At 41.4% G+C, this 25,669-nt stretch overlaps 1 protein-coding gene across 1 annotated transcript in view; it reads left to right on the top strand.

Moving 5' to 3' along the window:
- Positions 1-25,669, top strand: part of peak1 (pseudopodium-enriched atypical kinase 1) — a 54,412-nt gene that overhangs the window by 9,197 nt on the left and 19,546 nt on the right. Inside the window, exon 2 of the mRNA XM_039017094.1 lies at positions 4,692-4,915. Within this exon, the coding sequence (XP_038873022.1) occupies positions 4,692-4,915 (224 nt within the window). The remainder of the gene's footprint in view (positions 1-4,691; positions 4,916-25,669) is intronic.

Genomic DNA, 25,669 nt, shown 5'->3' with positions numbered 1-25,669 from the left:
GACACACCTACTCATTCCAGGGTTTTTCTTTGTTTTTACTATTTTCTACATTGTAGAATAATAGTGAAGACATCAAAACTATGAAATAACACATATGGAATCATGTAGTAACCAAAAAAGTGTTAAACAATTCAAAATAGATTTGAGATTCTTCAAAGTAGCCACCCTTTGCCTTGATGACAGCTTTGCACACTCTTGGTATTCTCTCAACCAGCTTCATGTCGTAGTCACCTGGAATAAATTTCAATTAACAGGTGTGTCTTGTTAATTTGTGGAATTTATTTTCTTCTTCATGCGTTTGAGCCAATCAGTTTTGTTGTGACAAGGTAGGGGTGGTATACAGAAGATAGCCTTATTTGGTAAAATACCAAGTCCATATTATGGCAAGAACCGCCCAAATAAGCAAAGAGAAACAACAGTCCATCATTACTTTAAGACATAAAGGTCAGTCAATATGGAAAATTACAAGAACTTTGAAAGTTTCTTCAGGTGCAGTCCCAAAAACCATCAAGCGCTATGATGAAGCTGGCTCTCATGAGGACCACCACAGGAAAGGAAGACAAAGAGTTACCTCTGCTGCAGAGGATACGTTCATTACTGTTACCAACCTCAGATTGCAGCCCAAATAAATGCTTCACAGACTTCAAGGTAACAGACACATCTCAACATCAACTGTTCAGAGGAGACTGCGTGAATCAGGCCTTCATGGTCGAATTTCTGAAAGGAAACCACCACTAAAAGGACACCAATAAGAAGAAGAGACTTGCTTGGGCCAAAGAAACACAGGCAATCGACATTAGACCGGTGGAGTTCAAATTGGAGATTTTTGGTTCCAACCACCGTGTCTTTGTGAAATGCGGTGTGGGTGAACGGATGATCTCCGCATGTGTGTTTCCCACCGTAAAGCATGGAGGAGGTGTTGTTATGGTGTGGGGGTGCTTTGCTGGTGACACTGTGATATATTTAGAATTCAAGGCACACTTAACCAACATGGCTACCACAGCATTCTGCAGCGATACACCATCACCATCTGGTTAGTGGGACTATCATTTGTTTTTCAACAGGACAATGACCCAACACACCTCCAGGCTGTGCAAGGGTATTTGACAAAGAAGGAAAGTGATGGAGTGCTGCATCAGATGACCTGGCCTCCACAATCCCCCGACCTCAACCCAATTGAGATGGTTTGGGATGAGTTGGACCACAGAGTGAAGGAAAAGCAGCCAACAATTGCTCAGCATATAAGAAGTTTGGAACCACCAAGACTCTTCCTAAAGCTGGCCGCCCGGCCAAACTGAGCAATCGGGGGAGAAGGGCTTTGGTCAGGGAGGTGACCAAGAACCCGATGGTCACTCTGACAGAGCTCCAGAGTTTCTCTGTGGAGATGGGGGAACCTTCCAGAAGGAGAACCATCTCTGCAGCGCTCCAGCAATCAGGCCTTTATGGTAGTGGCCAGACGGAAGCCACTTATCAGTAAAAGGCACATGACAGCCTGTTTGGAGTTTGCTAAAAGGCACTTAAAGACTCTCAGACCATGAGAAACAAGATTCTCTGGTCTGATGAAACCAAGATTGATATTGGTTGATATTCCACCATGTATTTTCACAAATCTAATAAAACACTTGAATTCACTAACCTGTTTCAGAAATATTACTATCCATCTATGTGTTATTCAGTGAATGTTTAGATGCATTACCTATTGCTATACTTTCCTCTTCTGTCCTCTAAAAGGAGACCTAGCGTCAGTAGCCTGCGCTGGAGACCCTGCGCTCTGACCTGTCTCAGCTTGAACTCCTAACTTTTCCTGAATAACCTGTCCCAAATTTTTTTTTAAATGCGCAGGTTCTTTGAAGGCAGTACAGAGAAGACACTATTTTTGTAATGACATAGTAGATAATAATAATGATAATTAGAAAAGTACGTTTCCTGAAGAAAATGCGGTGTGCTTGTTTTAAAGTTTTTATGGTTTTGAAAAGTTTAGAAAATGTTAATGTCTTTTTAATGTTTGTAGCTGAAATGGTTAAAAAGTGATATAATTTAAAATGTCTACCACTGTTTATATTTTTGGCATTGAATCCATTACGTTTTATACCTGATTTATGCTAATTACCACAGTTAGGATAGCCAGAAGTTAGGATAGCCTGAACACGAGAAGGTCCGTTTGGTGTCTCTAGCTTGAACGGTTCAAGAGTTACTGTTGGTTAGTTATTTTATGCAAATTTATGCACATTTACATAGTTACATTTGATAATGATTTTTAAGAATTTGAAGTTAGGATAGCCTGAATATGTGAAAGTTGGTTTGGTGCCTCATGCTTGAACGGTTCAAGAGTTACTGTTGGTGGGTTATTTTATTAGTTATAGATAAAAGTTTTTACGGATTGGAAGTTAGGATAGCCTGAACATTTAAAAGTTGGTTTGGTGTCTCTAGCTTAAACGGTTCAGGAGTTACTGTTGGTGAGTTCTTTTATGCTAATTTGAGCAAATGTTTAAGATTTTGACGTTAGGACCGCCTGAACATGGGAACGTTGGTTTGGTGTCTCTGGCTTGAACAATTCAAGAGTTACAGTTGGTGAGTTATGTTATGCTAACTTACTCCAACTGAAAATGGTTATTGTTCCAAAAGTATGCATAGCTTGTCAAAGTATATTTGATACTATCTTATTTAGGCCAGTATGAACGGTGTAGGAGGAGATGGGTCGAGCATCTTTTCTTTATTTAACATTGAAGTCTATGGGCCTTTTTTTTCTACTGAAATGCATTGGGAGTTCATTTAAATATTCTTGTAGTTCAAGAAGTATAAATGGTATCGAAAATATTTTCTTACGCAATCAGAGTTGGGGCACTCTGGACATTTGAAGTTGGTTTCATGTTCATGGCTTAAATTGTTTAAGCTCGAGAGCATGTTAAATACATCAAATAATAACGTGCATATGTAAGAAATCTAGAGTTGTGCTTTGCCTTTCGCAAGTACACCTAAATAATGAATATGCAACTGGCCTGTAGACGGCTGTTGGGCAGCTGGAACACAGACATGAAATTGACCTTGCACACATTCAAGCGCTAGCCTGCTTGTTGTAAATTGTGTTTGGAATGTACGTTCCGTCGTTTTGACTCATTGGTGTCCTCAGACCTCTGTCTTCGTTTCAGCTAGTGCTGTAATAATAATGGACAGTTTTACATACTGTAGTGCATTCAGTGTATTTCCTGACCAGGACCTCGTGTCTGTCAGTCAAAACATTACACCATAGCCTTGACAGTTTTGATGTTGTCATTAGGGTGACCAGGGTTAATTTATTTAAATTTTATTGAACCTTTATTTAACTAGGCAAGTCGGTTAAGAACAAATTCTTATTTTACAATGACGGCCTACCCCGGCCAAACCCTTCCCTAACCCGGACAACGCTACTGTAGGAAGAGTCTTGGTGGTTCCAAACTTCTTCCATTTAAGAATGAGGGAGGCCACTGTGTACTTGGGAACAATTACGGACAATTCCTTCGACCTCGTGGCTTGGTTTTTGCTCTGACATGCACAGTCAACTGTGGGACCTTATATAGACAGGTGTGTGCCTTTCAAAATCATGTCCAATCAATTGAATTTACAACAGTTGGACTCCAATGAAAGTTCTAGAAACATCTCAATGTTGATCAATGGAAACAGGATGCACCTGAGCTTAATTCCGAGTCTCATAGCAAAGGGTCTGAATACTTATGTAAATCAGGTATTTCTGTTTTTATTTTGATACATTTGCAAAAATCTCTACAAACCTGCTCTCGGGTTTTGTGTGTAGATTGCTAAGGGGGAAAAATGCAATACATTTTAGAATAAGGCTGTAACGTAACAAAATGTGGGGGAAAATTCAAAGGGTCTGAATACTTTCTGAATGCACTGTATTAATATACAGTATATTCATCCATATGAGTTAAAGTTGCAGTTTAGACGCAAGTATTTCCACATATTATATTTAGATTATATTTATATATATATATATATATATATATATATATATATATATATATATATATATATATATAAAATATATATTTAGATTACCATATCAATCCATGCATGGGTTAGTTTTCTGTCGATCTCGGTCATCAGATAATACACAGTGAGCATTTATTTGAGATATACAGATGGAGGTATGCCTTGCTCAGGATAAATGAAATTAATCAAATTATTTTGAGACATTGCGGTAAAAACACATTCTTATGCATTTTTACACTCACACACACACACACACACACACACAGACACACACACACACACACACACACACATATATATACAGGGCTGGCAGGGATCTCATTAAAAGATGCTAACAACACATTTAAATCTAGCACATTCCTATGACACCCTTTTCATCACCCTAACCATAATGCTCCTCTCTTCCTTTCCAACTCCCTGTCTTCCTTTCGTCAGCTCTCATGTGCCACCAGAAATGTTACCCCTTTGCTCCTGACTCTTCGTGTAATCTTCCACATACTGTCCTTTTGGCATTGTTGTGACACAAGCCTCACTTTCCTCTATGCCTTTCTAAGCCCCACTGTAGGCAATTCATGTTCATTCATATTAAAACACTGCTTCATGTTCCTCCATCTCTGTATATGAGATGCTAGTGCCATCTCTATTCTGGTACAACCTTTACCCGCTCTCTAAGCTTTGCCAACTCTCTTTCCTTTGCCCTGCAGCCAGGTGCCATGTGATGCCAACATATCCGAGGGGGAGATGCCCACCGCGTCCTCCCTACCCGCCAAACTGGAGCTACTGTCCCCTGGGGAGGAGTGTGTCATCCTGGCTGCCACCCCGGCCTCGGCCAGCGAGAGCAGTCCCAGCCTGGTTGACCCGGAGGAGGAGGATGGCCACTCCCACTCGCCAGCATCCAGCTCCTGCAGTGCCACCTACAGCAACCTGGGTAAGACCTGGCTTTAGCTGGCCATTGGGAGACACTGTGAACTTGAAAACACCCTAGGCTGGTGGTCCTTGAGCCCGTTTCTTAAGAGCTACATGCTGATTTTTTGTTGTTGTTGGGTGAGCCATTTGTATTTTTTCTGGATCCCCATTAGCCAAGGCAGTAGCTACTCTTCCTGGGGTCCAGCAAAATTAAGGCAGTTTCTACATTTTTAAAAACATTCCAATACATTCACAGATTTCACAACACACTGTGTGCCCTCAGGCCCCTACTCCACCACTACCACATATCTACAGTACTAAGTGTGTGTGTGTGTGTGTGTGTGTGTGTGTGTGTGTGTGTGTGTGTGTGTGTGTGTGTGTGTGTGTGTGTGTGTGTGTGTGTGTGTGTGTGTGTGTGTGTGTGTGTGTGTGTGTGTGTGTGCCTGTTTGTATTGCTTCACAGTCCCTGTTGTTCCATAAGGTGGTTTTTTCAATCTAATTTTACTGCGTGTGTCAGTTACTTGATGTGGAATAGAGTTCCATGTAGTCATGGCTCTATGTTGTACTGTGCGCCTACCATAGTCTGTTCTGGACTTGGGGACTGTGAAGAGACCTCTCGTGGCATGTCTTGTGGGGTATGCATGGGTGTCCGAGCTGCGTGCCAGTAGTTCAGACAGACAGCTTGGTGCATTCAACATGTCAATACCTCTCATAAATAAAAGTAGTGATGAAGTCAGTCTCTCCTCCACTTTGAGCCAGGAGAGATTGACATGCATATTATTATTAGCTCTCTGTGTACATTCAAGGGCCAGCCGTGCTGCTCTGTTCTGAGCCAATTGCAAAGTCCTTTTTTGTGGCACCTAACCACACGGCTGAACAGTAGTCAAGGTGCGACAAAACTAGGGCCTTGTTGATAGTGTTGTTAATAAGGTAGTGCAGCGCTTTATTATAGACAGACTTCTCCCCATCTTAGCTACTACTGTATCAATATGTTTTGACCATGACAGTTTACAATCTAGTGTTACTCCAAGCGGTTCCGTCATCTCAACTTGCTCAATTTCCACATGATTTATTACAAGATTTAGTTGAGGTTTAGGGTTTAGTGAATTTTCTGTCCCAAATACAATGCTTTTAGTTTTTAGGAATATTTAGGACAAACGTATTCCTTGCCACCCACTCTGAAACTAACTGCAGCTCTTTAAGTGTTGCAGTCATTTCAGTAGCTGACATGTACAGTGTTGAGTCATCCGCCCACATAGACACTCTGGCTTAACTCAAAGTGAGAGGCATGTCGTTAGTAAACATTTTAAAAAGCAAGGGGCCTAAACAAGCTACCCTGGGGAATTCCTGATTCTAACTGGATTATGTTTGAGAGGTTTCCATTAAAGAACACCCTCTGTGTTCTGTTAGACAAGTAACTCTTTGTCCACATTATAGCAGGGGGTGTAAAGCCATAAGACTTATGTTTTTCCAGCAGCAGACTAGGATCGATAATGTCAAAAGCTGCACTGAAGTCTAACAAGACAGCCCCCACAATAATTTTGTTGTCAATTTCTCTCAGCCAATCATCAGTCATTTGTGTTAGTGCTGTGGTTGTTGAGTGTCCTTCCCTATAAGCGTGCTGAAAGTATGTTGTCAATTTGTTTACTGTGAAATAGCATTGTATCTGGTCAAACACTATTTTTTCCAGACGTTTACTAAGGGTTGGTAACAGGCTAATTGGTCGGCTATTTGAGCCAGTAAAGGGGGCTTTACTATTCTTGGGTAGCGGAATGACTTTAGCTTCCCTCCAGGCCTGAGGGAACACACTTTTTAGTAGGCTTAAATTGAAGATGTGGCGAATAGGAGTGGTAATATCGTCTGCTATTATCCTCAGTAATTTTCCGTCCAGATTGTCAGACCCCAGTGGCTTGTCATTGTTGATAGACAACAATATTTTTTCACTTCTTCCGCACTGACTACGGAATTCATAAATACGATTCTTGTCTTTCATAATTCGGTCCGATATACTTGGATGTGTAGTGTCAGCGTTTGTTGGTGGCATGTCATCCCTAAGTTTGCTTATCTTGCCAATGAAAAAGTCATTAAAGTAGTTTGCAATATCAGTGGGCTTTGTGATGAATGAGTCATCTGATTCAATGAATGGCTTTTTCCCCCAAAATGTTCATATAAGGTTCCCCAAAGCTTTTTACTATCATTCTTTATATAATTTATCTCTGTTTCATAGTGTAGTTTATTTGTCTTTTTATTTAGTTTAGTCACATGATTTCTTAATTTGCAGCACGTTTTCCAATCAGTTGGGCTTGCCAGACTTATTTGCCATAACTTTTGCCTCATCCCTCTCAACCATACCATTTTTCAATTCCTCATCAATCCAAGGGGATTTAACAGTTTTTACAGTAATCTTCCTAATGGGTGTGTGCTTATTAGTAACTGGAATAAGCAATTTCATAAATGTTTCAAGTGCAGCGTCTGGACATTCCTCATTACACACCACAGACCAGATCATCAACATAGGAATCACTACAAAACTTCTTGTATGACCTCGTATACACTATATTAGGCCCAGCCTTTGGAACTTTGGTTTTCCTAGATATGGATACTATATTGTGATCACTACATCCTATGGATTTGGATAGTGCTTTAAAGCAAATAGCTGCAGCGTTAGTAAAGATGTGATCAATACATGTTGATGATTTGATTCCTGTGCTGTTTGTAACTACCCTGGTATGTTGACTGATAACCTGAACCAGGTTGCAGGCGCTGGTCACAGTTTGAAGGTTTTTTTCCTGAGTGGGCCGCTTGATGATAGCCAGTCAATATTTGAATCACCCAGAAAATATACTTCTCTGTTGATATCACATACATTATCAAGCATTTCACACACATTATCCAGATACTGACTGTTAGCACTTGGTGGTCTATAGCAGCTTCCCACCAGAATGGGCTTTAGGTGAGACAGATGCACCTGTAGCCATATTAATTCAACAGTATTTAACATTTGATCGTCTCTAAGCTTTACAGGAATGTGGTTCTGAATATAGACCGCAACACCGCCTCCGTTGGCATTTCTGTCTTTTCTGTAGATGTTATAACCATGTATTGCTACCACTGTATCGTCAAAGGTATTATCTAAGTGAGTTTCAGAGATAGTCAGAATATGAATGCCATCTGTTACAAGCAAGTTATTGACTTCATGGACCTTGTTTCTCAGGCTGTTAATATGGGCTATTTTTAGCACTTTTCTGGGTTGCTAGATTGTTTTGAATGCTTTACTGGGAAGCTTATCAGAGGTAGACTTACTCATGTTATTTATATTGGAGCTGATAGTGCAGGGTGAGCTGCAACGAAGTGGACTTCCTACTATGGCACACCGCCTCACTGCTAACTGTATAACTCTGGCGCATCGGCACATGATTACTGCTTGCAGTAGCTGTGGGATAAACAGAAGTATTCGGTGCAATTAGGGACACATAAATTACGTTACTTACATTGTGTCTGCCAATGCCCCTAGGATCATGTACATTTGATGCAGCATTATGACGACTCATTGTCACAATGGTAGGGATTAACTGAGCTGGTCTTGGATCAATTGATGACATTGATTGGCCAGCTAGTTTTCAGGTCTAGTTATTGGTTTAAAGACGACGACAGAAATCATCAGAATCAAATCAAATGTATTTATATAGCCCTTCGTACTAATATCTCAAAGTGCTGCACAGAAACCCAGCCTAAAACCCCAAACAGCAAGCAATGCAGGTGTAGAAGCACGGTGGCTAGGAAAAACTCCCTAGAAAGGCCAAAACCTAGGAAGAAACCTAGAGAGGAACCAGGCTATGAGGGGTGGCCAGTCCTCTTCTGGCTGTGCCGGGTGGAGATTATAACAGAACATAGCCAAGATGTTCAAATGTTCATAAATGACCAGCATGGTCAAATAATAATAATCACAGTAGTTGTCGAGGGTGCAGCAAGTCAGCACCTCAGGAGTAAATGTCAGTTGGCTTTTCATAGCCGATCATTAAGAGTATCTCTACCGCTCCTGCGGTCTCTAGAGAGTTGAAAACAGCAGGTCTGGGACAGGTGAACAGGTCAGGGTTCCATACCCGCAGACAGAACAGTTGAAACTGGAGCAGCAGCACGACCAGGTGGACTGGGGACAGCAAGGAGTCATCATGCCAGGTAGTCCTGAGGCATGGTCCTAGGGCTCAGGTCCTCCGAGAAAGAAAGAGAGAATTAGAGAGAGCATACTTAAATTCACACAGGACACCGGATAAGACAGGACAAATACTCCAGATATAACAGACTGACCCTAGCCCCCCGACACATAAACTACTGCAGCATAAATACTGGAGGCTGAGACAGGAGGGGTCAGGAAACACTGTGGCCCCATCCGATGATACCCCCGGACAGGACCAAACAGGAAGGATATAACCCCACCCACTTTGCCAAAGCACAGCCCCCACACCACTAGAGGGATATCTTCAACCACCAACTTACCATCCTGAGACAAGGCCGAGTATAGCCCACAAGATCTCCGCCACGGCACAACCCAAGGGGGGGCGCCAACCCAGACAGGAAGATCACGTGAGTGACTAAACCCACTCAAGTGACGCACCCCTCCTAGGGACGGCATGAAAGAGCACCAGTAAGCCAGTGACTCAGCCCCTGTAATAGGGTTGAACAGTGGTGGGTGTATTTTGCCCTTCTAGTGTTATGAACTCGGTGAAAGCATTGGCAGAATATATAAATAACTCTAGGCAAAACCTTGCTATTCCACTATTTCTCAACAGTTTGAATAGATGTGCACAATGACGCCTTTTCATAAAGTCTCTATTTTCCCCCGAAAAGCTCATCCTACTTGTTGGAGATATTTACAGTATATTCTTTAAAAGTGATTTCTCTCACTGTCGTATTAATTCACAGAGACGGACAAATCTGGGTTTGGTGAATGCCAGGAGAACGGTACCTGCCCGAATGCATAGTGCCAAATGTAGAGGATGAAAAATGATCTTAGTGACCCTTAGTTCCAGTGAAGGGAAATCTTAACGCTACAGCATACAATGACATTCCAGACGATTCTGTGCTTCCAACTTTGTGGCAACAGTTTGGGGAAGGCCCTTTCCTGTTTCAGCATGACAATGCCCCTGTGTACAAAGCCAGGTCCATACAAAAATGGTTTCTCGAGGTTGGTGTGGAAGAACTTGACTGGCCTGCACACAGCCCTGACCTCAACCCCATTGGAACACCTTTGGGATGAATTGGAACGCCGACTGCGAACCAGGCCTAATCGCTCAACATCAGTGCCCGACCTCACTAATGCTCTTGTGGCTGAATGGAAGCAAGTCCCCTTCAGTAAAGGTCCGACGTCGAGTGGAAAGCCTTCCCAGAAGAGAGGAGGCTGTTATAGCAGAAAAGGGGGGACCAACTCCATTATAATGTCCATGATTTTGGAATGAGATGCTCGGCGAACAGGTCTCCGCAAACTTTTGTTTGTGCAGTGCATCTTAATGGCTCTCTCTGACCACTTCCCTGTTACTGTGCTTTGTATTGAAGCCTGCTGGATCACTCATCAAAGGCTATTGCTTAGCAATGCGCAGCGGAAGTTACATTTCATGGTGACTGATGTTACGTGCAGGACTGCGCCCCCGTTAGGGCTGGTTGACTCGGAGTGACTGCTCTGTTGCATATTCATCATCATCACTTGCTTCCGCTTATATCAGATCAGAACCTTCCAGAGAAGTTGTCGGTGTAATGACGTGCATATTGCATCTCTTTAGATTTGCTGTTTGAAAGCAATTGGGAAGCCCGTATCGGTCGCCCAAATGGAGAGAGCCCTGTCGCTTTGATCGTGAAGGGCTGCTGCGTGTGTGTGTGTGGATGGCTCTCGTTGCTGTCAAGTGGCCTGTGTGTGTGTGTGTCCTGGAAGTGATGAAAGCCCTCTGTGTGACTAAATGATGAGCACCCTGCAACCTAGTTACATCCTGCTCCAACTAACAGCTAATGAGAGGGTACATGTTAGTGAGAATGTGAAATGATGGAGAATGAACAAGCACGTTTTTTTTTCCACTTGTAGGTAAGTTGACTGAGTGATTTTCTGCTCTTCAACTGCACGGATCAGAAAACAGGGTAGGTTATAGATGGGCGCAAGCAAAATGAATGGAGGACTTTCTTGAATTTGCTTTCATATTTATTTAACCTTTATTGAACCAGGAAAGACCTTTGAGGTTAGAAACCAATTTTGTGAGGGCGGCCTGTCATGAGACTTCAGTGCAGTCTAATTCGAATATTGAGTTGTGGACAGATGTGGGGGATTGTGTTGAACTGTGCTGGTCTATGCCATGTCATACTGTGCTATGTTTGGCAGACATTGGCTGTATAGGGCTATGCTGGGCTGTGCTGAATTGTGCTGAGCCATACCATGCTATGATATGCCATGAATGAGCAGTCCAGTCTTCCACAGTGGAAAGGGTTCTTTCTTTTTGAAATTCCTGCCTCCTGTCCTGTGTCTCTGAAGTTGAAAGAATGACATTGATTCTCTCTTTCCCCAAACACATGCACACACACTTTCTTACACACTCGCACACACCCTCCCCTTTCTATCAAAATGAGAAGCGGAATGAGACGTAGCGCAGGGGCGTCCTGCCTGCCCGTCTGCCTGCCTGTTGGCACGAGTGTCGCAGCAGGAATTTTCAGGGAGGCGAACAGGGAGAGTGCCCCCCTTCGCTCTGCTTTCTTTCTCTTCTTCTTCTCACAACTTTGACACAGAGCCATTAGCAGGATCGAGGTAGGGAGTTCTCTCTCTTCTCATTTTTGTGTTTTTGACACATTATCTCTCTCTCATTCGAACTCCCCACCCTCCTCATCCTTCCACCTCTCTTACTCGCCCCTCATCTCTCGTTCCTTTACCTTCCTCCTCTTCTCTGCTGCTTACCTCTTTTCTCTCTCTCCACTCCTCTCACCCTCTCCTCTTGCACCTCTCCTGCCCATCTCTCTACCCCTCTTTCATGATCAGCTACTTGCTTTTCTTCTATCTATACTCTCCACTCCTCTCCTCCTCTCCTTGGTATATTGACACTCAGTGGTTCTCTCAGTAGCCGAGCAATGCCAAAGTGTTGCCAGTATTGTGGTCGGTTATGGGAAGAGACTGGGTTATCACTTTGCAATGGTTAGTAGCCAAAGTTAAAACCTCTCTGCTGCACAGCATTTGTCTCCTCCTGTGCCTCATATAATAGAAGGGTATTATTATTATTTGCTCAGAATAGTTTGTATTATTACCTACAGCCGAAAAGATTGTTACAGTGCTATTGGGTTGTTAATTGGATTCGTTCCGACATTTCTTTATGAACTTTCTGGGCGAGGTAAATTATTTGTGTACTTGTTTGACATTTTACTGCATTGTTAGGAGCTAGTAACGTAAGCATTTCGCTGCGTCCACTATAACATCTGCTAAACTGTGTACGCGACCAATAAAAATGATAATAATAGTGTCCGGATGTTTTGGGCTACACACTAATGTTACCCCTCTATGGGAAGATGAGACTCTCGCGAATACGATGGTGTTCGAAAAACGAATGGAAGTGAATAGGAATATTTCCACGTCAAAGGTATACATGTCATTAGACGCAAAAACATTTTTTTATTTCCTGGTCTGTCATGGTTGCCATGGTAATCTCTCAGACATAGGACAGACACTTCAAAACAGACTTCCTTTTGATTTATTTTTGGACGATCGTTTTTTTCATGTATGAATCTGTTATTCAATGTGTTTCTGTTGGCTAATAGCAGTAAGGCCAAATTCAATGTTTCAGTGTTTTTTAACGTTTTTTTTTTAAAGTATACCTACAGGGGTCCTAAAATTCAAAATCAAAATACCTAGGTATAAACCATCTTTTAAAAATTCCATATGTTAGCTTAGTGGAAACTCAGCCCGAATTATCGATCAGAATACTGTTGGGCTTCTGTTGTGTATTGATTATGGGCACTGTAGCATCTCAGTAATTGCTTTCGATCAATTCTCATGCAATGGGAAGTTGAAGAATACTCTGCAAAAAGGCTTCATGCATTTTGAAGTCACTTATTGTAAATAAGAATAGACTATGTTTCTGAACACTACATTAATGTGGATGCTCCCATGATTATGGATAATCAGGAATGAATCGTTAATAATAATGATGAATGAGAAAGTTACGGATGCATAAATATACCCCCCAAAAAAAGGCTTACCTCCCCTGTTATTGTAATGGTGAGAGGCTAGCCTGTTTTTGGGGCATCATATCTGTGCATCTGTAACTTTCTCACTCATCATTATTCATGATTCAACCCTGATTATCTGTAATCATGGTAGCATCCACATTAACCATTTAGGCTCGTCGGAATTGGATGCATTCAGTATCATGATAAGAATATTCATGGTAAACTTGAGGTACGTGCAACATAAGACAAACAAATGACAAGGGTTTGAGTGAGAGGTCTAACTGGTGTCACCAAGTGGCCACACACCTCTCCAAAGTGTGCACCGTTACTACCTAATTTGAATGACTGAAAAGAAGAGTCTTCCACTATGAGGTGCTAATTTGAGCTCTCCTAACTGTGCTGTTGAGGAACTAGAGCAAGCAGACGTGTAGTTTTCTTTGGGACACAGTCCTGCGTAACCCGCCGTCACACAATTACTGTTGTTTACGCATTCCAAAAATGGTCCATTATAAATCGCAATCTGCTCAAGTGGGCATCATTTGAAAGTGTGTTCTATTGCCAACATGGCTAGCTAAGTTACCAAATACGACATTACAGTGTTAGGCTTTTACAAGGCAATTCAGAGAAGCAGATCATAATTTTGGTGCGCATAAAATAGAGTCACGAGTGCATTCCGATGCGTGTTCCCCGCAAAAAAAATTCACAATACGACAAACATACAGTGCCTTGGAAACTATTCATCCCCCTTGGCATTTTTCCTATTTTGTTGCATTACAATCTGTAATTTAAATGTATTTTTATTTGGATTTCATGTAATAGACATACACAAAATAGTCCAAATTGGTGAAGTGAAATGAAAAAAAAAAAAAACTTGTTTCAAATAAATAAATAAAAATTAAATGGAAAAGTGGTGTGTGCATATGTATTCACCCCCTTTGCTATGAAGCCCCTAAATAAGATCTGGTGCAACCAATTACCTTCAGAAGTCACATAATTAGATAAATAAAGTCCACCTGTGTGCAATCTAAGTGTCACATGATCTGTCACATGATCTCAGTATATATACACCTGTTCTGAAAGGCCCCAGAGTCTGCAACACCACTAAGCAAGCAGCACCATGAAGACCAAGGAGCTCTCCAAACAGGTCAGGGACAAAGTTGTGGAGAAGTACAGATCAGGGTTGGGGTAAAATGTTTTTATCTGAAACCATCCCACGGAGTACCATTTAAATCCATTATTGAGACAAAAGTGTAGTTTTTAGCCATCAAGGAAAACACTATGTCTGGTGCAAAACCAACACCTCTCATCACCCCGAGAACACCATCCCCACAGTGAAGCATGGTGGTGACAGCATCATGCTGTGGGGATGTTTGTCATCAGCAGGGCCTGGGAAACTAGTCAGAATTGAAGGAATGATGGATGGCGCTAAATACAGGGAATTTCTTGAGGAAACCTGTTTCAGTCTTCCAGAGATTTGAGACTGGGACGGAGGTTCACCTTCCAGCAGGACAATGACCCTAAGCATCCTGCTAAAGCAACACTCAAGTGGTTTAAGGGAAAACATTTAAATACCTTGGAATGGCCTAGTTAAAGCCCAGACCTCAGTCCAATTGAGAATCTGTGGTATGACTTAAAGATTGCTGTACACCAGCGGAGCCCATCCAACTTGAAGGAGCTGGAGCAGTTTTGCCTTGAAGAATGGGCAAAAATACCAGTGGCTAGATGTGCCAAGCTTATAGAGACATTCCCCAAGGGACTTACAGCTGTAATTGTTGCAAAGGTGACTCTACAAAGTATTGGCTTTGGAGGGTGAATAGTTATGCACGCTCAAGTTGTTTTTTTTGTCTTATTTCTTGTTTGTTTCACAATAAAAATTATTTTGCATCTTCAAAGTGGTAGGCATGTTGTGTAAATCAAATGATGCAAACCCCCCAAAAATCAATTTTAATTCCAGGTTGTAAGGCATCAAAATAGGAAAAATGTGAAGGGGGGTGAATACTTTCGCAAGCCACTGTAGGCTTATTCTGTTCAGAACTATGAAGTCATGTCATCTTGTAACTGTACATAAAGCATAGTGATCATAAATATTGACACTGTATATTACATTAGTTTTATGATATGGAAATGTGAAGTGCAAATTTGGACTCGGGTGTTTTGGCTTGCTTGTATGACATAAAAGCGGTATTTATTATAATCCTCAACTTCTTGTCACGTGAAGTCCTCAAATTCAGAACCGATGTCAGTCAATACCAATAATACGCTGTGAAGAGAAGAAGTTGTGCTCTGACGTCATGTATAGCATGTTACTGTACAGCCACTGTCTTCCAATTTAGGCTCTTATCAGTGTCCACATCTGACATTTTCAACCCGTATGCGAGTATAAAGAGTTCATGTAGAAGTGTTCAGAGACCTATTCTTATTTACAATAAAAGTGACTCCAAAATGACACAATACATTATTTACCATTCATTTATATTGGGCACAACATAATCTGAAACACAACCGAAACAAACTGCAAATGCATCCAACAAGTTTGTAGAGTCACAAGCTTGGTGTAGTCATTGTGTGCTACTATAGGAATATGGGACCAAAATACTAAATGTTTGACCACTTTAATACACTATAGGTGAATTTGTCCATATACTTATGACAAATTCAAATGGGGGGACTAGATACAGTTGAAGTCGGAAGTTTACATACACCTTAGCCAAAATACATTTGAACTCAGTTTTTCGCAATTCCTGACATTTAATCCTAGTAAAAATCCCCTGTTTTAGGTCAGTTCGGAACCCCACTTTATTTAAGAATGTGAAATGTCAGAATAATAGGAGAGATTTATTTCAGCTTTTATTTCTTTCATCACATTCCCAGTGGGTCAGAAGTTTACATACACTTAATTAGTATTTGGTAGCATTGCCTTTAAATTGTTTAACTTGGGTCAAATGTCGTTTTGGGTAGCCTTCCACAAGCTTCCCACAATAAGTTGGGTGAATTTTGGCCCATTCCCCCTGACAGAGCTGGTGTAACGGAATCAGGTTTGTAGGCCTCCTTGCTCGCACACACTTTTTCAGTTCTGCCCACAAATTTTCTATGGGATTGAGGTCAGGGCTTTGTGATGGCCACTCCAAAACCTTGACTTTGTTGTCCTTAAGCCATTTTGCCACAACTTTGGAAGTATGCTTGGGGTCATTGTCCATTTGGAAGACCCATTAGCGACCAAGCTTTAACTTCCTGACTGATGTCTTGAGATGTTTCTTCAATATAACACATGACTGCTTAGACCTCTGCGCCACTCGGGAGGCCCCACTCATATGATTAAAAAAAAATCTCAAATCCAAAATGCTGGAGTATAGCGCCAAATTACAAGTTTTAGGTTCATTGTCTAAATAAATATGTAGGGGAGTGTATATTTAAAGATAGCTTTTGCAGAAATTATGCCAAGTTTGGATTTATAAAGGAAATTAAATGCAATTAGGCTTTAATCCAGGGGAGATTTGTGGAGGATTGGGACTGCAGCTTTTTCCATGTGACCATGATCGCTGAGTCAACATAGGCCTAGTTAGTTGGCACCGTCCTTGTACCTAACTCTCCAAGACACTTACATAACAATTAAAGATCCCTTTTTGTAACAGTTCCACACGCAAATAGCCATTTGAAGCTATGACGTTGCTGTTTAATGTTAGTGGATGGTCCAGCCACCTTTAATGTATATAGACAGCATATGGGCAATGGGCATGTCATTAACTTTTAACATTGCCATGGGTTGTGCCTTTTGGGTTGTGTGATTTCAAAATGTCTACAGTACTTAGAGCCTTTGAAAGTGGTGTTCTGACTGCCCGTGGGTGTTATTCATAGGTCAATGACCAGTCAAATGTTCTGACTGCCCGTGGGGGTTATTCATAGGTCAATGACCAGTCAAAAGTTTGGACACATCTACTCATTCCAGGGTTTTTCTTTATTTTGACTATTTTCTACATTGCATAATAATAGTGAAGACATCAACACTATGAAATAACACATGGAATCATGTAGTAACCAAAAAAGTGTTTAACAAATCAACATATTTTATATTTGAGATTCTTCAAATAGCCACCCTTTGCCTTGTTGAAAGCTTTGCACACTTTTGGCATTCTCTCAACCAGCTTCATGACGTAGTCACCTGGAATGCATTTCAATTAACAGGTGTGCCTTGTTAAAAGTTAATTTGTGGAATTTCTTTCCTTCTTGGTGTGTTTTAGCCAATCAGTTGTGTTGTGTCAAGGTAGGGGTGGTATACAGAAGATAGCCCCAGTTGGTAAAAGACCAAGTCCGTATTATGGCAAGAACAGCTCAAATAAGCAAACAGAAACAACAGTCTATCATTACTTTAAAACATGAAGGTCAGACAATCCAGACAATTTCAAGAAAACCATCAAGCGCTATGATGAAACTGGCGCTCATGAGGTCCGCCACAGGAATGAAAGACCCAGAGTCTGATGTAGAGGAGAAGTTCATTAGTTACCAGCCTCAGAATCCGGCAATTAACTGCAGCCCAAATAAATGCTTCACAGACACGTCTCAACATCAACTGTTACGAGGAGATTGCGTGAATCAGTCCTTCACGGTCCAATTGCTGCAAAGAAACCACGACTAAAGGACACCACCAAGAAGAAGAGACTTGCTTGGGCCAAGAAACACCAGGAATGGACATTAGAATTGTGGAAATCTGTCCTTTCTTCTGATGAGTCCAAATTTGAGATTTTTGGTTCCAACTTTCGTGTCTTTGTGACACGCAGAGTAGGTGAACGGTTGAGAAGGAGGTGTGATGCAGCGGGGGTGCTTTGCTGGTGACACTGTCTGTGATTTATTTAGAATTCAAGGCATACTTAACCAGCAAGGCTACCACAGGATGGCGTATCGCTGCAGAATGCTATCTGGTTTGCGCTTAGTGGAACAATCATTTGGACAATGACTCAACCACACCTCCGGGCTGTGTGAGAGCAATTTGACCAAGATGGAGAGTGATGGCGCTGCATTTAAAAAAAAAATTATTTCATTTTTTTATTTAACCTTTTATTTAACTAGGCAAGTCAGTTAAGAACATATTTTTGTTTACAATTACGGCCTTTTGGTTACTGGCCCAACGCCCAAACCACTAGGCTATCTGTTGTCCCGCATCAATCAGATGACCTGGCCTCCACAATCACCCGACCTCAACCCAATTTAGATGGTTTGGGATGAGTTGGACTGTTGGAAAAGCATTCCAGGTGAAGCTAGTTGAGAGAATGCCAAGAGTTTGCAAAGCTGTCATGAGGGTGGCAAAGGGTGGCTACTTTTGAAGAATCTCAAATATAAAATATTTGTTGATTTGTTTCACACTTTTTTGTTTACTACAAGATTCCATATGTGTTATTTCATAGTGTTGATATCTTCACTATTATTCTACAATGTAGAAAATAGTTAAAAAAATAAAAACCCTTGAATAAATAGGTGCGTCCAAACTTTTGACTGGTACTGTAAATATATACACTACCGTTCAGAAGTTTTGGATCACTTAGAAATGTCCTTGTTTTTGAAAGATTAGCACATTTTTGGTCCATTAAAGTAACATGAAATTGATCAGAAATATGGTGTACAATCGTGGCCAAAAGTTTTGAATGACACAAATAATAATCCTTGCAGGTAACCATGGATGACAGAGGAAGAACAATGATTCCAAGCACCACCCACCTTTTGAAGCTTCCAGTCTGTTATTCAAACTCAATCAGCATGACAGAGTGCAGCCTTGTCTTCGTCAACACTCACACCTGTGTTAACAAGAGAATCACTGACATGTCAGCTGGTCCTTTTGTGGCAGGGCTGAAATGCAGTGGAAAGGTTTTTGGGGGATTCAGTTCATTTGCATAGCAAAGAGGGACTTTGCAATTAATTGCATTTCATCTGATCACTCTTCATAACATTCTGGAGTGTATGCAAATTGCCATCATACAAACTGAGGCAGCAGACTTTGTGAAAATTCATATTTATGTCATTCTCAACTTTTGGCCACAACTGTAGACATTGTTCATATTGTAAATGGCTGGAAACGGCAGATAAAAAAAAATAAAAAAAATGGAATATCTACATATTGGCATACTGGTAGCTTCATTAAATAGTACCCGCAAAACACCAGTCTCAACGTCAACAGTGAAGAGGCGACTCCGGGATGTTCCTCTGTCCAGTGTCTCTGTTCTTTTGCCCATGGCTTTTTCTTTGTAACTCTGCCTAGAAGGCCAGCATCCCGGAGTCGCCTCTTCACTGTTGACATTGAGACTGGTGTTTTGCGGGTACTATTTAATGAAGCTGCCAGTTGAGGACTTGTGAGGCGTTTCTCAAACTAGACACACTAATGTACTTGTCCTCTTGCTCAGTTGTGCACCAGGGCTGCCCACTTCTTTCTATTCTGGTTAGAGCCAGTTTGCGCTGTTCTGTGACGAGAGTAGTACACAGCGTTGTACGAGATCTTCAGTTTCTTGGCAATTTCTCGCATGGAATAGCCTTCATTTCTCAGAACAAGAATAGACTGATGAGTTTCAGAAGAAAGTACTTTGTTTCTGACCATTTTGACCCTGTAATCAAACCCACAAATGCTGATGCTCCAGATACTCAACTAGTCTAAAGAAGGACAGTTTTATTGCTTCTTTAATCAGAATAACAGTTTTCAGCTGTGCTAACATAATTGCAAAAGGGTTTTCTAATGATCAATTAGCTTTTTTAAATTATTAACTTGGATTAGCTAACACAACGTGTCATTGGAATACAGGAGTGATGGTTGCTGATAATGGGCCTATGTAGATATTCCATTAAAAATCAGCCGTTTCCAGCTACAATAGTAATTTACAACTTTAACAATGTCTACACTGTATTTCAGATCAATTTGATGTTATTTTAATGGACAAAATGTTTTGCTTTTCTAAGTGATCCCAAACTTTTGAACGGTAGTGTATATATATGGCCTACCTTTGCTTTGCATATATATATATGTGTGTGTGTGTGTGTGTGTGTGTGTGTGTGTGTGTGTGTGTGTGTGTGTGTGTGTGTGTGTGTGTGTGTGTGTGTACAGTGGGGAGAACAAGTATTTGATACACTGTCGATTTTGCAGGTTTTCCTACTTACAAAGCATGTAGAGGTCTGTAATTTTTATCATAGGTACACTTCAACTGTGAGAGACGGAATCTAAAACAAAAGTCCAGAAAATCACATTGTATGATTTTTAAGTAATTCATTTGCATTTTATTGCATGTCATAATTATTTGATCACCTACCAACCAGTAAGAATTCCGGCTCTCACAGACGTGTTAGTTTTTCTTTAAAAAGCCCTCCTGTTATATACAATTGATCCTCAAAATGTAGTCTTTTTCCATTTGATTTATTAGGCTTTGTCCAAAATAAGTATTATAACAAAAAAGTCTGAAATCACAAATGCTCATATTCCTGCCATCTTTCTGAGCGATACAAAATTAATCTGTACATACTGTATTAACTGCACCTGTTTGAACTCATTACCTGTATAAAAGACACCTGTCCACACACTCAATCAAACAGACTCCAACCTCTCCACAATGGCCAAGACCAGAGAGCTGTGTTAGGACATCAGGGATAAAATTGTAGACCTGCACAAGGCTGGGATGGGCTACAGGACAATAGGCAAGCAGCTTGGTGAGAAGGCAACAACTGTTGGCGCAATTATTAGAAAATGGAAGAAGTTCAAGATGACGGTCAATCATCCGCGGTCTGGGGCTCCATGCAAGATGTCACCCTGTGGGGCATCAATGATCATGAGGAAGGTGAGGGATCAGCCCAGAACTACACGGCAGGACCTGGTCAATGACCTGAAGAGAGCTGGGACCACAGTCTCAAAGAAAACCATTAGTAACACACTACGCCGTCATGGATTAAAATCCTGCAGCGCACGCAAGGTCCCCCTGCTCAAGCCAGCGCATGTCCAGGCCCCTCTGAAGTTTGCCAATGACCATCTGGATGATCCAGAGGAGGAATGGGAGAAGGTCATGTGGTCTGATGAGACAATATTTGAGCTTTTTGATCTAAACTCCACTCGCCGTGTTTGGAGGAAGAAGAAGGATGAGTACAACCCCAAGAACACCATCCCAACCGTGAAGCATGGAGGTGGAAACATCATTCTTTGGGGATGCTTTTCTGCGAAGGGGACAGGATGACTGCACCGTATTGAGGGGAGGATGGATGGGGCCATGTATCGCAAGATCTTGGCCAACAACCTCCTTCCCTCAGTAAGAGCATTGAAGATGGGTCGTGGCTGGGTCTTCCAGCATGACAACGACCCGAAACACACAGCCAGGGCAACTAAGGAGTTGCTCCGTAAGAAGCATCTCAAGGTCCTGGAGTGGCCTAGCCAGTCTCCAGACCTGACCCCATATGAAAATCTTTGGAGGAAGCTGAAAGTCCGTATTGCCCAGCGACAGCCCCGAAACCTGAAGGATCTGGAGAAGGTCTGTATGGAGGAGTGGGCCAAAATCCCTGCTGCAGTGTGTGCAAACCTGGTCAAGAACTAAAGGAAACGTATGATCTCTGTAATTGCAAACAAAGGTTTCTGTACCAAATATTAAGTTCTGCTTTTCTGATGTATCAAATACTGATGTCATCCAATAAAATGCAAATTAATTACTTAAAAATCATACAATGTGATTTTCTGGATTTTTGTTTTAGATTCCGTCTCTCACAGTTGAAGTGTACCTATGATAAAAATTATAGACCTCTACATGCTTTGTAAGTAGGAAAACCTTCAAAATCGGCAGTGTATCAAATACTTGTTCTCCCCACTGTATATGCGTTGTTCTTGAAATGTCTCTACCCACTGGAGTATAGCCCATTGCCTTCTCAAGCCATCCATAAAACAATCCAATCTAGAATCTATTACCCGGATTCTTGGATCCATTTAAGATTGTCATAACTGTTAAGTCCTGCAGTGTGAGAAGACAAGCATGGTGAGGGTGATAATATATCTCAGTCTGACACACACACACACACACACACTTTAATACACAACACGTACCAGATCTGCATGCACTGTTACAGCACTGCAAGTGTTCGCCTACACCACCCTCAGACCTGCCAACATGCACGCATTTTGCGTACCAACTACGCAATTCTCTGTCCATGTACGCAGGTACCAGATCCGAGTTAAAAGTTCGCAGAAATTAATAAGGCCTGATTTATATATATTTTTAAAAACATTTTAATAAAAAAGAAATCCACTGAGTAAATCTAACAGCCCGATTCTCGAGCTGCGACACACAGACATGTGCGGAGTTTGTGCCAACGGACATGGAGATTAATACATCATTATTGGACGTAGCTACCCTGTGTCTGCCCCTCCTGTTTGTTGTGATGCTGAGTTTGCTGACTGTCAGCTGTACGTAAGCACAGGAACGAATCCCTTTTTGACTTTGTTGTGGAAAGGTAAACACTAATTGTTTCAAGCTAACGTTAGAGAACATAAGATTGACATTCAGTGGGCTCTAAAGTGCCAGCAGGTCACACGCATTTGCTAGTGAAATAAATGAAATTTAAATATGAAAAATAACTGGTCGCATTTGTGCAAGTGTGACATACAGTTGAAGTCGGAAGTTTACATACACCTTTTCCAAATACATTTAAACTCAGTTTTTCACAATTCCTGACATTTAATCATAGGACATTTTTACTGTCTTAGGTCAGTTTGGATCACCACTTTATTTTAAGAATGTGAAATGTCAGAATAATAATATAATTATTTATTTCAGCTTTTATTTCTTTCATCACATTCCCAGTGGGTCAGAAGTTTACATAATATTAGTATTGGTAGCATTGCCTTTAAATTGTTTAACTTCAAATATTTCAGGAAGCCTTCCACAAGCTTCCCAAAATAAGTTGGGTGAATTTTGGCCCATTCCTCCTGACAGAGCTGGTGTAACTGAGTCAGGTTTGTAGGCCTCCTTGCCCCCACACGCTTTTTCAGTTCTGCTCACACATTTTCTATAGGATGGAGGTCAGGGCTTTGTGATGGCCACTCCAAAACCTTGACTTTGTTGTCCTTAAGCCATTTTGCCACAACTTTGGAAGTATACTTGGGGTCATTGTCCATTTGGAAGACCCATTTGCAACCAAGTGTTAACTTCCTGACTGATGTCTGCTTGTTGCTTCAATATATCCACATAATTGTCCACCCTCATGATGCCATCTATTTTGTGAAGTGCACCAGTCCCTCCTGCAGCAAAGAACCCCAACAACATGATGCTGCCACCCCAATGCTTCACCGTTGGGATGGTGTTCTTCGGCTTGCAAGCGTCTCCCTTTTTCCTCCAAACATAACAATGGTCATTATGGCCAAACAGTTCTATTTTTGTTTCATCAGACCAGAGGACATTTCTCCAAAAAGTACGATCTTTGTCCCCATGTGCAGTTGCAAACCGTAGTCTGGAATTTTCATGGCGGTTTTGGAGCAGTGGCTTCTTCCTTGCTGAGCAGCCTTTCAGGTTATGTCGATATAGGACTCGTTTTACTGTGGATATAGATACTTACCAAGAAGGTTTCAATGATTGCCAGAGGAACTGTTTGCCACAGAGAAGTCTACCCTGATGCCCTGCTGCATAAGGACAAATATTCTAGCTACCAGGCAAATCTGTCTAGGAAATGGTTTCCTGAACGTTTGAAGGTCTCCAGAAGATTTGTTCTCACCCACTGTTTCCTATCATAGCTTTTTCGTTTTTATTCTGGATATGTTAATTTGTTACGGATGCTCTGCTTCAAACATTTGTTCTTATCACGTCAGTTTAAAAAAAAAAAAAAAAAAAATTGTGGGGTTAAGACGTTTGTACATTTTGTTCCTGAACAAATAACTTGTTATTATTTGTTTAATAAAAAAACTCCAAGAATTAAGGCCCTTTGTGTGTTCTTTCTAACTAGATCTTGTTAGTGACTTTGACCATATGTGTAAATGGAATGCTTTCAAAAAAGTATTCCAACCTTTTATAGACTTGATCTGGTACAATTCTATAATTGCGATCCCTCACAAACAGCACGAGCATGGAAAGAAAACCCCAATTTCGGCACGTGCTATGCGCGCGAGTTGAATCTCCAATTTGCCGCACGCGTCTTGTACTCCTAAAAAGTCGGACAGGGTTGGCAGGTCTGCACCCTTCGCACATGCACCATCACACAGACACATAAACACACACACTCACTCACATTCTCCTTTTAAAATACATGCGCAAACACACAAACACACACACACACACCAGTGATTCATATAGCTAGGCATGGGCAATAGCAGAGCAATCCCTCCTGAGTTGGTGAGGTAGACTCTCCAAGAAGCAGAAGCCTCATGTCACCGTGCAGCTGGAGAACCCAGTGTTATAGGACTAAATCTAGAAATTGGTCACTTAAAGCCATTTTCACTTTTGGCCTAGTACCGTGTCAATTGCACATATTTGTTCCAGCCCAGCACACCTGATTCAACTGATCAAATGCTCGGTGTTTAACTTAGTTGAATCAAATGGGTTAGTGCTGGGCTAAAACAAAAATAGAAAGAAAAAAAAAAACCCTGGGGGGTCCTCCAGGAACAGATGGTAACACTGCTTCTGTACATAGATCTGAAAATCATCGGTGTGTGTGTGTACACGTTTCAGGAGGATTTTCCAAGTGAAAGTAGTAGCAAGAGCATTAGTGGCAGGGTCATTCATACATTTGGATTAGGCTAAAGATTGTTGTCTTTAGCGGGATTACAACGGATTTGCAAGGGGAAATGTTAAATACTGTTATTTTCCTTTAAAAAAAAATGTGCCTCTTATTTCCATCTGATCCTCAGTGCTCATTACTCCATATCTTGGTTCTTAGACAAGATGATGGATACAGGCCTCCCAGTCTTGGACAGAATCTTACACGAGTGATAGGAGGCTTGCTTTATTCCCTTCAGGCGATATTCAGATCTTTGGTAGCCTATTTAGCGTCTAAATGATAAGGCAGCCAAGAGTATTTTGGATTGGTGTGTACGAACAGATGTTTTCAGTTTTAACATCAAGAAATCTCATGCAGTGTTTAATGAAATTCCAGGCCTAACCAAAATGTCCAAGGAAGATGAGAAGGGATTCAGAACAAGCACAAGCCTACAACTTTTAACGTCTTACAATTATGTAATTTTTTTACAGTTCCCTGAAGTGTACGCATCGAAGTCTACAATAAACTTTCTCTGACGAGTGACACAATGGTTATTTTTAATGCTTTTTAATTCCCGTCACTCAAGCTGTGTGAGTTTTCTGTGGTCCTTTTCACCCTGACTAGGGACCCCCACCGAACCATCACTCTGGAGAAAAGCTTGAGGGATCTAGGGATTTCTGCCATGGTGGACAAAATGAGGGCACTGTTAACTAAAGCCCGCTGACAAAATCACTTTCCAAGTGCCTCCTTAAGCCTCTCTGAAAACCACTTGAGGAGAGATTTACTTTCGAACCACATGGTGGCTAGTTGGATAGACTTACTACCAGCTGTTCTGTTCTGGTTGGTGTCCTGAATTCGCCCCAGGACCTATCGCAGGGAGGAACTAGGCAGC

Source organism: Salvelinus namaycush, chromosome 21 (assembly GCF_016432855.1).
Source record: "Salvelinus namaycush isolate Seneca chromosome 21, SaNama_1.0, whole genome shotgun sequence".
In the NCBI taxonomy this organism is placed as follows: Eukaryota; Metazoa; Chordata; class Actinopteri; order Salmoniformes; family Salmonidae; genus Salvelinus; species Salvelinus namaycush.
Note: the sequence above shows the minus strand (reverse complement) of the source record. Positions and strands in the feature narration are given on the sequence as shown.